Here is a 14,273-nt window from a genome sequence, read left to right on the forward strand (position 1 = left end):
TCCCCCTTGGCCTGCCAAAACGAAATAGAAATTATACAAACGAGCTCTTTTCCTTACTCTGGGGCAACGGGTCTCCTTGCTCTCAGAACCCGCCAAGTGTCGTACAACTAGCTGCAAAAGAAAAAGTTACACCTTCAGCCTCACAAAGCCCGCGGTTCATCTCCCCTGTGCTCAGTCACAAGATAGAAGCTGTCTCTCCAGATGGCTTTCTTCCTTAAAGGAAAGAGTTTGCATAGTCAGGCATTCAGTTCAGCAGTCACTCACTGGAGCTCTTAACAGCAGTAAAACAGATCAAGTGAGCGGGAAGGGATGCAGTTGATGTCAGGAAAGGAATCTGTGACAGTCAAATCTTTGAGTCCATGGCAGAACCTCCTGGCGTAAGCCAAGTTGGGAAGATCAATGGGCCATGGCTGGCTGGGGGATGTCAAGCAGCAGGCAGGGTGATATTGCAGCCAGAGACTGCCCAGCACCGTGTGCCCGTGCTATTGGAGTGAGCTCTGCACCCCCCGCCGGTCCAACCTGTATCTCTTGTTCCAGCTGCTGTGGCCATTGAGTCCTGCCTCTTCCTTTGGGCATGTCTCTACCAACCTGAGCCAGTGAAATGGAGACCTGTTTAGCTTTTGTCCTCAGTCCTTGCTTGCTGATACGACTCCACGTTTACTCGGCTGTACTTTTTTCCTTGTGCCCGGCACCCCAGTCTTGTGCCTGGCTCCGTGCACAGACACCTGCAGTCAGTTTTTCAAGTGAGAGGTGGACGCGTCAGGTTCAATGTGCTTGGGTTCATCCCGCCCTGCCAGAGTGACCATTGGACAGCCAGCATTCGCCAGCAGCTGCCAGACAGATTTCTACAGGTATGAGAACCAGAAGGAGCCAGGGAAGGTATCTGGTGGGCTTTGGGTGTTTGGTGGCTACTGGACCTCAGTGTCTGGAGGAGTGAAGAAAGTGGTGGGGATGCTTGTGAAACTTGGGAGCAAGGCCACAGCACGTGTGCCACTGGGATGGCAAGCCCCAGGCCAGCTCTGCCCTGCAGGCAGCCGCTCCCAGCTAGAAAGTGGAGATAGAGGTGGTGTTGTCAGACTCGATCCCGCTGCCCTTCCTTGCCACCTCCAGGATCTCCTGCAGGGTCTCCTGGCTTATGCAGCCGAGCTCCTGCAGGATCCGGAAGAAGTCATTACGGAACTTGACTCCAATGAAGGCGTAGAGGATGGGGTTGAGGCAGCAGTGTGTGAAGCCAATGGCCTCTGTCACCATGATGGCTGTGTCCAGCTGGTCTTCCAGGAGGCAGTTCTTGGTGAAGGCTTCTAGCTTGGTAAGTGTGTTCAGGAAGATGACGATGTGGTATGGGCTCCAGCAGAGCAGGAAGACGCCTGTGACCAGGATGGCCACGCGGACAGCTTTTTGCCTCTGCAGACGCTGGGACTGACACAGAGCCCGGACGATGGCCATGTAGCAGTAACACATGACCAGCAGGGGGACAAAGAAGCCCACGGTGTGGTAGAGGAAGCGGGTCGCTAGCCAGACATTGTTGCCATCAATCCCAATCTCTGGAAAATAGCAAATGCTGCGGTTGCTGTCATCCGTCCAGACTTCCATGAAGATGAGATCGGGTAAGGTCAAAAGCAGCGAGCAGAGCCAGACAACCATGCAGGTGAGGTGGATGGAGCGAGCTCTGCGTTTGCGGTAGGTGTGGATTGCATAGACGATGGCCAGGTAGCGGTCCACCGCGATGCACCCCAGCAGCATGCTACTGCAGTAGAAATTGATCTTGTGGACAGCACTGAGGATCTTGCAGAGGAACTTCCCAAATACCCACCCGGCCAAGCTCTCCACCACACTGAAGGGGAAGGTGAGCAACAGTGCCAGGTTGGCCAGGGTGAGGTGGAAGAGGAAGTTTTCCGTGGTGGTGCGAGACCGCTTGAACCTCTCTAGAATGACCAGGACCAGGGCGTTGCCCACAGTCCCCAAGATGAACATCAGCAGGTAGATGAGTGGCATGAAGACCTTTCTGAAGGGGTCGCTCTGGTTGCCGACCACAGATGAGGCTGGGTTGAAGCAAAAGTAGCCCTCCAAAGATGGGGTGGTGTTCTCGGCTTCGTAGTAACCACTCAGTTCCACCTGGCTCTGGGAAAGAGAAAGAGAGTCCAGTTACCGGAGAGGAGTTTCTCAACACGAGAACCCAGTCCCTCAGCTGCACCTGGCAGACCTGGAGCAGAGCATCCCCACGTCCCGCAGCCCGCCTGCATCAGGAGGAGGTGCTGCCTGTCTGCAGCATGATGACCTGGGAGGCCCCTCTGGTGCCGCGTCCCAGGAGGTGCAGCAGCACATGAAGAGGGCTGTCCCGATCTCCAATAGCAGGGGCTGCTCAGTTTGTAATCTTTAACTAGCGTATTTGGGGATGTTCTGGTGTCCAGATAGATGACCAGTTTCATCTTCTGATTCTTGTTAAGTTACCTGCTGGTGGCTTTTGTTCTCATACAGCATGGAACCCTCCTCTATCAGCTTTCCCGATCTTTCCACCTGTTTCTGACACCAACTGTACCTGTCCTGCCTGGTGTCGGGTATGAAGGTGGTGGGATTCACTGTGGAGCACATCTGTACCTCAAGCTACGTGCACCGATCCTATCACCTTCTGCCTCTCCTCCTCGGACCTGCCTGGAGCAGAGCAAGGCAAGGTGGGGACAGCAGCTGCCGTGCTTGGGATTGCTCAGAGAAAGGTGTGGGGCGGGTGTTCAAACACGACTGGAGGAACGCCTCTGAGGCGCCATGGTGCCATAGCTATGGGGATGGATGCTGGAGACACAAATATGTTCTGTTGGTAAACCTTGTGGTTATGAACTAATTGCAGTCAGAGCAGGAAAGGGAATCTGAAAACACCACGAGGACTCTGGGCTGATACCTGGTAAGGAAAGTGTGATAGAGCCACTGCAGATGTGCTTCGCGCTTGGCCTGCTGTAGCTCCTTGCCAGGTGAGCAGCCTGCATTTGAGCTGAGACTGCACACAAGTCCCGAGTGCTGGAAAGCGGCAGTCGTGCTCGGGATGGGTTCCCTGGACAGGGTCATGCTCCGGCTGGCCTTGGGCACCTCTCAGGAGGCGGGCATTCACAAAAGCAAGGGGCTTGGATGCAGAGGGGCAGAAAAGAGTGCGGCACGGGAGGCTTGCAGCAAGCTGAGAAAATAGTCACAACTGGGAAGAGCTCAGCAGCAGTAACCCTGAGCTCCCCCACCCACACCCTCTCTGGAGACCAGCGCTGAGACTTCAATGTCAACCACAGCGGAAGTCTCTGCTCGCTGCTTTCATACCTTTCACTGCCAGCTGTAGCCGTTTGCACCTGCTGCTCCTTCCCTCATCAGCCAAAGTTCCCATCTAAAAATACTAGCCCTGCTTTAGATGGTTTTAGAGCTGATTTGGGGGGTTTTTGCTCCCCCCATGTGCTGCAAAGCCAAATGACCATGACCAGCCTCGAGTCCTGTGCTGTGCCCGGCTGGAGAAGGGCAATTAATGTCTCTCCTCTCCCAGGCTGCCTCCCCTGGGCGAGGTGCTGGGTGCCTCTGTGCGTGACTGCCTGGGTGAAGAGGTGACAGCGCAGTGGCAGCGCCCGTCTCGAACTGCTGTGCTGCTGAAACCATCTGCATCACTCCAAGGGGAGCTCAGGTGTGCTGATGGGAAAGAAGTCTACAGAGCATTACTGAACGCGTGGAGCAGGCGGCTGGCTCAGGCAGTCCCTGAGCAGCGGATGGTAGAAGAGTGAGCGAGATCTTGGGGAAGGTGTGGAATAAGCTTGCCCAACTCTTGCCCTCTGCCTTTGGCTACTGCCAGAAAGAGTGTTGAGCCAGACAGACTTTGGTCTGACATAGGTTACTCTTGGTCTTGCCACAGTCCTGTTCCCCACCGGCTCTGCACCCAGTGGTGCTGCTGCTCTGCTGCGATGCCATGGTGCTTCCTCCCAAACGAGCGAGAGAGAGTCCTCTCAGGGGCCGAGAGTCCTCCTCCCTGGCCGAAACCTCAAATGCACATGACTGTCTTCCCCTAACGTTAACGGTGGGGCTGCAAGCCTTTGGGGAGAAACATTCGTATTCCCAGAGAACAATTATTTTTCCAGTTTGAGGTATGATTGTGGAGACTGGAGATTGCTGCTAAAGACAAAAGCCTTTAGAAATCCCTCCCAGTTTGTTTTCTCTCTGGCTTGAAAATATTTCCTGCCCAGTCCGTACCCAGACCCTGTGTCACGAGTCACCAATACACACAGAAACCTGTGATGTGTTGTCCAAGGTCAGATCCTTGGATCTCCCCTAAAAACCCAAAACCAACCCAAACCCCTTTGCAATTTGGTAGAGCAACCAAACCAGGCTGCCCAGGATGCATGGGTGACCATGCTGAAAACCCCGAAGTGAACACGTGTTGGAATGGGTAACTTCACTGGGGAGAGGTTGGAGGGTCCCAGCTTCACAGGGAAAAAGGAAATGATGGGAAGTGGCTGCGTTTGCTGGCCAGAGGGCTGGAGTGCTTCCTGGAGCCATGCCAGCGCCACCGTTGACGGCTGACAGGCAGCCTGTGTGGCATTCAACGGCTTTGGCTGCTGGATGGTTTCCAGCATCACCTTGCATTCGGAGTCGGAGGTGCGGAGGCTGAGTGCCACTATCAGACACCATCTGACTACTGATAAGATGGCAGGTAGGGCTCTTACTGTAAGCCACTCGCCATGGGCAGGGAAAGCGTGTGCTGAGCTGTGTCTGTAGCGTCCTCTCATGTGCATCTCCGAGCCAAGCCGTGAGTGTGGGTGGGAGCGGACAGAGATGAGTTGGAGACAAATAAAAGAGGATGAGAATTCAGAATCCAGGTTGAGACAGGCAGGGCAGGGACCAGAGCTGCAGGAGGTGCACTGAATGTGACAAGCCGAGGCTTTTGGGGACTCTGCCGCAATTCCCGTTTCTAGGATTGGAAGCAGGTGGCTGCCTGACCTGGGATGGGAGAAGTGAACGGTGTGCACTCAGGGGGACCTTTGTACAGGTCTCCTGCAAGACAATCGCAGCTGGATCTGGGGGTGAGCAATAAAGCGGTGCCTTTTTCCGTAGCTGAGCAGTCAAGCGCATGCCTGGGAAGCCCATTCCTGTGTGCTTTTTGTCCAGGGATCCCTTTTCCCCTCTAACCCACATCTCAGAGTTATTCTCGTCTCCCCGTGTCAGCTGCTTTTCTCAGTTCCCTACAACTGCCAGTGATCAAAACATCTGGCTGCAGAAGAGAAGCAGCTTGTGCACTATTAGGGATTTTCCACGTGAGTCGTTCCCTTCTGGCCCATGCTGGGGCCGGGAGAAGCACGTCTTGTTCCCAAAGCCTTAAGACTGAAATTGCCCACATCAGTGCAAGCTGCTGGCAGAACTTCTGCTCGTCCCCCCTCTGGGGAAACCCACAAAGAGGAGCAAAACCCGTGCAAGTGCCATATTACTGCAGTGCAGGTGCCTTTATGGCTCTTGAGTTGTGTCGGTCCCGTTACAATGAAAACTGGCCTGCAGCACCTCAGGGGACCTGGTGGAGATTTTGGTGGTCTTTCTGCAACTGTGTTTTTGTTTCTCTAGTCTGCAGCAGAGGGAGGTTAAGCAGGCAAAGCTTTCTCGCTGTGGAGAAATGGGGCTATTGCTTTGGGCATGCTACTTTTCCACAAGGTTACAGAGACGAGCGGTCCGGTATTGTATCAAAGTGTAGGTGAGGCCCTCGCTGCACTCACTGGGCAATGCTGAGATAAATGCCCTTTAAGTGCAAATGTTCTCATCGTTTCTCCTTCCACAGTTGCTCAATAGGTTGAGCAATTCTCTCTGGTGAGTGCACAGGGCAAGGTTTATGTCACTGCTTTGACAGGACACCATTGAGGCCTTTTTTGCAAATCTCTGTGGGGAGGTTGCTGCTACAAGCGCTAAGTATAAGTAAAGTAACACACGGCACTGCCAAAGCAAATGTGGTGTTGCTCGTGTGAGGTCTGTGGCCTGTCCAGGGAGGGAGCCAAACCAGGGAAGTTCCCGGGAGGCAGAGGTGGGAAATGCATGTCACAAACTCTCGACGTGGGAATTCTGAGAAAAGGTATAAAACTGTTCTTGCTGTGGCACCTGACTGTCGCTGCTCAGTCTCAAAGGTAGCTGAGATTCCCCCCTCACACGAGGTCTCCTTTTTAACTTCAAATAATTCACCGCAGAGGTAAAATCGCTAAGCTAAGGGTCTGGAAAGTATTGTATACAAAGAACAAATCCCAGTGCTGCTTAACCCCCCGGCGTTAAAAACGCTGCGGTGTTGCCACAAGCAGCCACTTGCTTGTAGTGCATGACAGGCACTGGTTCTCTGGTGGTGGGACAGATTTCCAATGGAGTTCAGCTGGAGGAACAAACCAGCATGGAGATGAAAGAGGTTTGAGTTTGGTTTTAACCTCTCAGCGGGCATTAGTGCTGCCATTGAACTTCAGCAGAGATCAGGGAGAGAAGCATCTTCTGCAAAAAAGTTCTAAAGCAACGATCGCTGTTTGCAAAGGATTTTTATACTGGATGAATCAGAAAAAATAAGGAGGGTAAGGCCTTCCCCCTCTCCCACCCCCCCCCCCCATCTTCTCTCTTCCCTGCTGTTATAGGACAAAGGAGGGATAGAAAAAAAATGGTAAAAATTAAGTCCAGCGCATTTCTCTCTTTAGAGAAACTAAACAAAACCTGAGGTCTGCTGCAGAGCCCCACTGTATTAAAAAATAAATTCTGAGCTGCAAGATTTGAAAACCAGGCTAATGATAGCACTTCTGTGGACTTCCCCTTGGATAGCACAATGTACCCTAAAAGGTGCAGCTGCCGTCTTTCACTTGCAAAGGCAGCGGAGAGAACTACAGGGCAGAATACACTGTGTCATCGCTCCCGATTAGAAGAAGTACTTGCAATTTATCTTCCCCTCTTTAAAATTCCCCTCTTGTCAATATATTGTTTCAGCAGAGCCAATGGCAGCCCGTTCATGGAGAAGGCAAGCAGGGGTAGGAACGTGTATGGTCATACCAAGGGTTTTCACACATGGAGAGACAGCATTGGGTTTGCTTGGGTGTTCCTGTTATGTAAAGATACTAGATGAGATTTCCAGGGCTGTGCACATTGTGTGCACAGTCATTTATACCACCGAAGGCTGGTGCAAAAGGCACCCGACTCAGAACGAGTGTTTTACGCCCACATTGTGTCAATGGCTGTGCAGACAGCGGAGCAGCAAAGAGGAGAGACTGGGACAGGCTGGCAGTGTGAGGTGGGGCTGCAGCAGCCCGGCTCTCCTGGAGAGCCGCCTGGCCCTTTGGCAACAAATGTGGTCTTGGTCCCTGTGCAAGGATGGCGCTCGGGCTCAGCGCCAGCCAGAACGTCCATGCACAAGGGCCCGGTAGTCAGGCAGCTGTCCCCAAGGGAACACCTGGCACCCTTGGGTCACAGCAGCTGCAGCCCCGATACACCGGCTCCCAGAAAGCACAGCACTATCCCTTGCAGTCCCATCATCAGTCAAGTCCAGACTTGAGGGGTGCAAGGGCTGATTGTGCCAGCGTAAGAAATCACTCAAGCTCTCCGTCTGCCAACAGGAGGATGAGAAGACAGACAGACAGAAACCAGTTCTTTCAGCTCACCCCAGCGCTACCTGCTTTCCCCGTTATCCTCTCAAACAAGCAAAGCCAGGACCGACTCACCAAGTCATAGGTCTCCGATGAGTAGCTGACAGGCCCCATGGTTTCAGGGGCAGGATCCGTCTCTCCTCGAGCAGTTTCAGCAAAAGGTCTTCTTTTTTGGGGTGGAGTTAGTCATTTAAGTGAGTAGGGAGGGACCCAGCATGTAACAATACAATATTTGCAAGGCAAATGAGCTCCAGGCATAGAGTGATCGAATCTATGTGAAGATTAGCATCTAGTTTATCATCCTTTTTTTTTTTTTCTTTTAAGTGCTGTAAGTTGATTTTTAAAGTATGGTTTGAAGAATCCACATTCCTTTGGTCTGTAGCAGAGGAGAGCCAGAACAACTACAGGTCTTCTCTGGAAACCTCCAGGGCTCTCGGCCACGGCCATCCTCGTCCCAGGCAGTCTGAAAGGCTTTGGAAAGCTCTGCGCCAAGGCACACCCTTACCAGAAATTTCTCCAGATCCGGGCACCTCTCTGGGGCTGTGCAAGAGTTTGAAGATGCCTGAGATTAAATCCATGGGTCTGGTCTGTATGACCAGCACTCTCTGCCTCGGGGTCCTCCTGGCTGCTTTAACCTCAGTGCCCTGCAGACATCTGCTCCTTCTGCCATTGCTTCGCCCCTTGCCTTGGCTCGGGGGGGCACACAGCAGTTTGCAGAGGAAAGCACGGCCTTGGCAGCCGCTCTGCAGGTCTAGGAAAGGGCGCTCGCTAGCAGAGGTTGGTCCGCTGTACGACACACACTGAAGCCTCTTGCTTAGACGCCTTCCTGCAGCGCTTGTCTTGCCCATAATAATGATGGGAAATCAAGATTTCCTCTGCTCAGGGAAATGGGCATTTTGTCCCAGGGATGTCACAGCAGCGGATTGATGGTGTGAAAGCCCCGGTCTGGGTCAGCAGGATAGGACAGCATCACAGATGGCACTTTGGCAGAAAGCCGAGGCGGTTCGACCAGCACAGTACCTGTCCTCTTCTTGTCTGGGCAGAGCTGCACCAAAGCTGCTGTACCAGAAGGAGTCTGGTGGGATTTGGACTGGTGAAGAAGGAGGCAGCATTATTCTGGTGAACACTGCTTGATTTCATCCACTCCTTATGCTTCTTAGCAGGAGCCTGGTGATCCTGACTTGACAGGGACCCGCTGCCCCGAGGGTGTTTGTGTGCACCCACGCGTGCCCACCCAACGCACCAGCATCTGGACACCCCTTCCCCCAAAAGTGTGAGGACAGAGAGCAGCAAAGCCAGAGGGAGGGCACAGGGAGCTCGCACTGTGCCTTGTGACCCCCGCCTCATTGGGGGAATACATGTCTTGGCTGGCCCGTGGCCCTGCCCTGGCTGTGGAGTGAGGCGAGAAGGGGGATAATGCTGTGCTCAGGAGCCAGAGAGGTTAGGATGTTTTCACCCAGCTAGAACTGGAGGGTGGAGCACTCAGCATCAGGGACTTCCTCTAAGGGCTAGCAACAAGGGTGCTGCTCCCCACGGCAGGGCTCATTTGGGACCGGTTCTGTGACCTTTGACAAATGCTGCCCCCCTGCTCCAGCCCCAACTACCCTGTCGGCAAAGCAGGATGGTGCAAAGTAAGGTACTGCGAGTCTGGAGGTGACAGCGATGCCGCAGAACCTCTCGGGTCAGAGGGACAGTCTGTAGCGTGTGGCTATGGGGGACTGTAGGCTGGAAACACCTCCCAGGCTGTGGGCTTGGCCCTCAGACATGGCATGACAGGGTTTTAGGGACGCCGCTCCAAAGCAATAGCACAAATGATTTCACTTGCAAACACATACTACACCGAGGAAAAGACTGCTACCATACAGACATGACCTATGGGATCCGTGTGTTGCTGTACCGTGACATGTAAGAAAGATGACGGTGAGAGAGAAGACCATGGGAGACAAATAAATGGGGAGAAAAAAAATTTAAGTGAAAAATAATGTCACTTCACAGACAGGCAAGAAACTGACTATGGAAGAAAATAATTGGAAAATCCAATGATAAATATTTGAGGAATGTTTTGGTGTATGTACATGGGAATTCCTGGCTGAGCTCTGATTTTCTGCCATGGTTACACACTCTCACTGGAGAACTGTTCTTGTATTGTCAGGAACATAAAATTTCATTAGCTTGTATAAGGTATTCTGATAACAGGAAGTTATTCAGCTTTCCGTAAGGATGATAAAACGCACTACTTGCGTATGAAGTTGCTCTATTCTGTATAACCGTGATGTGACTAACGAGCACATCTAGTTACTAGTTTAACATTACACTGACTTTCTGAGCTCTGCTTGAGAAAAGCCAGATTGCGTTTGGCTCCTAAATCTTCTCGCCTCTAATGTTTTCTGTTTGTCGTCTTTGTTGTTACCATAACTAAAGCTTTGCGAAGCATGTGCTGCCTACAGATGTTAGTCATATTTATTAATCTGTTAATTTCTGATGTCATTTGTTCTTTTAAGGTTAGAGCATGCTATTTCCTGTACATTTCTTGCGAAGTGTGATGCTTAACCCCACGAAGAGCTGAAATGAAATGCTGGTCTCCACACAGCCGGGACAGGGAAGCAGCAGGCACCGAGAACGAAGGTCATGCTCAGCGTGTGCCTCTGACTGCAGGAATGGGGGAGTCAAGCCATAACTGCTGCGTACTTCAGCCAACAAGCGGCACAACAAGTTGGTACAGCAAGAAACAGGTGAGATGCAGCTTTTCCGCTCCCCTGGCATTTGAAGGCACAACACGTATCTTTTCAGGTTCCTCTTTCTTTTGCCATGCTTGGAAAAGAATTGTTAAAAAGAAAGAGGGGCGCATCAGGTGGGAGAGAGGCTTGCAAGGGAGCTCCATGCCAGGGGTGACCTCTCTGCCCCAGGGGACAGCAGTTCAGGACATGGCAGCAGCCCCACAGCAGAGCAGCAGGTCATCTGGTGGTGGGTGAAAGAAAGAAATGAAGGTGTCCCCTGATCTTATTTCCCACAAGAATGGGGCTGGAACATCTGAAATTATTGTATCGGAAGGGTCGCCAGGCCTGATGGAGATGACTGTGCTGTGTGTTGAGGGTAGGGATAAACAATGATCTAAAGGTGGCTGTACATGTGAGGAACTAGGAAAAAACAGCAACATGAGGGGAAACAAATGGGTTTCCCTGTCTTTTTGTGCTTATTTTGGGAAAATACTTGAACAAAAATGTCTGCAAAACAGTTTTGGAATTACCAGCATTTTTAAGCTTGTGTTTTATGATTACGTTCCCATTGGGCCTCAGTTTGTTAAAATCCCTGTCTAAATAACAGCTATCTAAAGAAGAATTAATGATTTCTAACCTGTCGTGCTCAGTTGTTATGGCTCCTGCATGCTGTGGGTCAGTCTTTTATTCTTATGCTTGTGTTAGCTGTGTTTTAATGACTACAAAATGAAATCACGTTAACTTTCCATGCTTTTTCTCGGGAAACGTGTTTTCGTTGGCTCTGTTATGAGGTTTGAGATGCGTGCCGCTTCTGAGCGAGAGAAGTCGTCAGTGCTCGTGGCTTCTACTGTTGTCACGATGTGTCCCCCTCGTTTTAGAGAGATGTAAATAGGCAAAAAAGCTTCTGTAGCTGCAGGAGCAGTGCTGCCCCATTCCTAGTAGAGGATCTGTCTGCCTCCGCTCAATAGTATTTATTCTTTTGGTTGGTGGCGATCGTTGGTGGTGCAGTTGACACACCCGAGGGATGGGATGCCATCCAGAGGGAGCTGGACGACCTCAAGAAGCGGGCCCATGCAAAGGCCCGTGTTGAGGTTCAACAAGGCCAAGCACAGGGTCCTGCACCTGGGATGGGGCAACCCCTCGTATCTGCACAGGCTGGGGATGGAGGGACGGAGAGCAGCCCTGCCGAGGGCGGCTTGCAGGTGCTGGGGGGACATAAGCTGGCCATGAGCCAGCAACATGCACCAGCTGCCCAGCGAGCCACCAGCACCCTGGGCTGCATCCCCGGCAGCGTGGCAAGCAGGGTGAGGGAAGGGATTCTGCCTCTCTGCTCCGCGCTGGGGAGACCCCTCCGCAGTGAGACACCCCACCCCCACCCCCCCTGGGGTGGTTCAGCCCGGAGAAGATAAGGCTCCGGGGAGACCTTATTGCAGCCCACTCTGTGCCAGGGTATGGGGGTCTCCACCTGCTGCCAGCGACGGCGGAAATGCCCCGTGCCCGCTCTCTCCGCGGGGACTGTGCCTCGCTCCTCCGCCCGCCGCTGCCCCTCTCGGTACGGCCGGCGCCGGGCTGAGCGGCGACCGCGGACACGGCAACACCACCGCGAACATCCACGTCCCGCCGCACGACGGGCGTGGTCACGTGGCCGAGGGAGCGCCGTGCGTGCGTGTGGGGCGTGGCCGGCCTACCCTGCCGGGAGGGGGAGGGCGCACGGGAGGAAGGAGGAAGCCGCCATCTTGGAGCGTCGAGTCGCCATAACAAGGCACTAAGGGGGAGCGAGAGGATTTTATACCTGGGCGAGGGGGGAGCGCGGCTGGTGGCGGTGAGGACGGGCCAGGGCGCCGGGGCGAGCACGGGTCCGCGGGAGCGGGGCGGTGGGGGTGAGGGGGCCGCTGCCGCCCAGCCGAGCCTCGCGGCCTGCGGCGGGGCCTGGTGGCGCCGAGGGCCCGCGAGCGGGGCGGGGGTGGCCGGGCCGGGCCGGGAGCGGCGGGGCGGTGGGGCCGCTGCGCGTGGCGGCGCGGCGGCGGAGCTCGCTGCCGGCCGGAGCGGCGGGGGCGGCGGGCGGGGGTCGCTCCATTGTTGGCGGGCGGGAGGTCCTGGTGTGGCGCAGCTGCCTTTGGCGGGCGGCGGGACCCGCACTGCGGCCCGGGCTCACAATGGGCACGGCGGCCGGGCGAGCTGCGTGGCCGCTTTGTGCTGGGGCCGGCCCGGGCAGAAGAAGGGAAAGGTCCAGCGGCGGCCGCTCCGACCGCCTGCCCGCCTGGAGAGGAGAGCCGTGGGGCGGGGGGGGGGGCTTTTTTCCGTCGGTTTGCGAAGTGGTGGCGCGTCTCGTTGGGCTCGATGAGGCTGGGCGTTCTCCTTTAATTTCCGTCCTTTTAAAGCGTAGTTGCGAGTGAGGGAGGTTAAGGGACTGAGAGGTTCCGTCTCCCGCAGCATTGGAGAACTCGGCGTCGCTGTCCGGGCCCTGGTTACTTTTGTGGCTGGTCCGCTTTTGACAAAGTTAATAGGCAGAAGAAATCGCTCTTCAAAGATGCCTTGAAACAGTACTTCCAGTCAGGGAGATAACTAGGAGAAAAATCCTAGTTCTGTAAACTTTAAAGTTTTGCTGTGAAGCTAGAATTGACACGCTTGGAAACAGCTGGGAAGTCTGAGAAGAGACTGAATTCCTTTTCCATCCTCTTGAAATGCTCTTGAATGTGCCTTTTATTCATTGGGGAAATGCGCTTTTTTTTTTTGTGGCCGCTGAAGTTAGGAAGCAGTAGTCTGCTGGTTTTCCCTTTGCGTTTTCCCAAGGTACAGATGTGTTGTGACGAGAAATTGTACAGGCAAGCCTACTTTTTGTTGGTTCTGGAAGGTTTCTGACTGGGAATGTCTTGGCTCCCTAGTATCATTGTGGGGAATTTTTCAGCTCTGGCCATGCTTACTTAACATATATAAGATGCAGACTTTGTGTTCTCTCGTTGCAATTTTGTCAACCTTGCTGTTAAATACGGTGTCAATATTAAGTCATGTGTACCAAATGTTATCTTTTGAGCGCAATATGAGTTGTTACTGACAGCTGGAAGGTAACGTCATGGGGAACACATAAGCAGGAAGCTAGATATCTAGTGTAAATGTATATTACTCACTGCTTCAGTTTAGGTTCAATCATTTAGACTTATCAAAACAGGAAGCTACTGTCAGTTCAGCTTGATGATATCGTTAGTTTCACTATTCTGAATGGTGTTAATCAATACCCAATTTAAAAGTTTGAGTAAGCTTGTTGAACCAACTTCTTGGGTTGGAGGAGGGTAAGCTGTTTTCTGTGGGTTTGGGTTGGTGTCTTGTGTGTTTTGGTTTTTTTTTTGTGTGTGTGTTTTTTTAAAATTAAAAAATAATGTAATGTAATTTCTATTTCCCTTTTGAAGTGAAAAGGGTGATCAGAGTAACTTAAGGGTTTCGTCAGTTCTGACTGGAATGTCCACTTGATATTGTGGTGTTGCTTCCTGTCACAAACTTGTGCATAACTTGTTGCTTAGCATTTTAGGGGTGCTTTGCTGTATCCCAGAAGGGGGGGGAATTTCAAGAGCCAGCAAAGCAATTAATATAATTCATGCTTACTTTACAGGGTGGGGGATAGTATTTTTCAAGCAATTACTTACTGGAAGGCTGCTAAAAATACAGCTGTTAAGAAAATTATCTTTGGTGACTGAAGGTAGTGGGTGCAGCTTTATAGAAAGGGGAAAAAAGCTTTACATGTGTCTCAATAGTTATCATGAGAAAACAGAAAAGCAAGTGCTGTTGTTGCACACTGCCTGGGAAGAAGTGATTCTTAAAATACAAAGGTAAACTGATGTGATTTATGTAGAAAAAAAAATCCACGTGCTAATTGTTGTCGTCTGCTTCTCTTTCAGATTGAAGCAAGTGAATTCTGATATAACTCAACTTTGTTAGAGGGCTTTTTTTTTTT

The 14,273-nt window shown here is 52.5% G+C and overlaps 1 protein-coding gene across 1 annotated transcript; it reads right to left on the minus strand.

The window, feature by feature from the left end:
- Positions 1-1,044: 1,044 nt before the first annotated feature.
- Positions 1,045-7,856, minus strand: CXCR5 (C-X-C motif chemokine receptor 5; the record flags this gene model as incomplete). Its single annotated transcript, XM_082493889.1, has 2 exons — positions 7,683-7,856; positions 1,045-2,121 (listed from the first exon to the last, which is right to left on the minus strand). The coding sequence occupies exons 1-2, from the start codon at positions 7,719-7,721 to the stop codon at positions 1,045-1,047; spliced, it is 1,116 nt and encodes a 371-aa protein (XP_082350015.1). The 5' UTR covers positions 7,722-7,856.
- Between the last annotated feature and the right edge of the window lie 6,417 nt (positions 7,857-14,273).

The sequence above is a fragment of the Vanellus vanellus genome, assembly GCF_965231255.1.
Source record: "Vanellus vanellus genome assembly, chromosome: 21".
In the NCBI taxonomy this organism is placed as follows: domain Eukaryota; kingdom Metazoa; phylum Chordata; class Aves; order Charadriiformes; family Charadriidae; genus Vanellus; species Vanellus vanellus.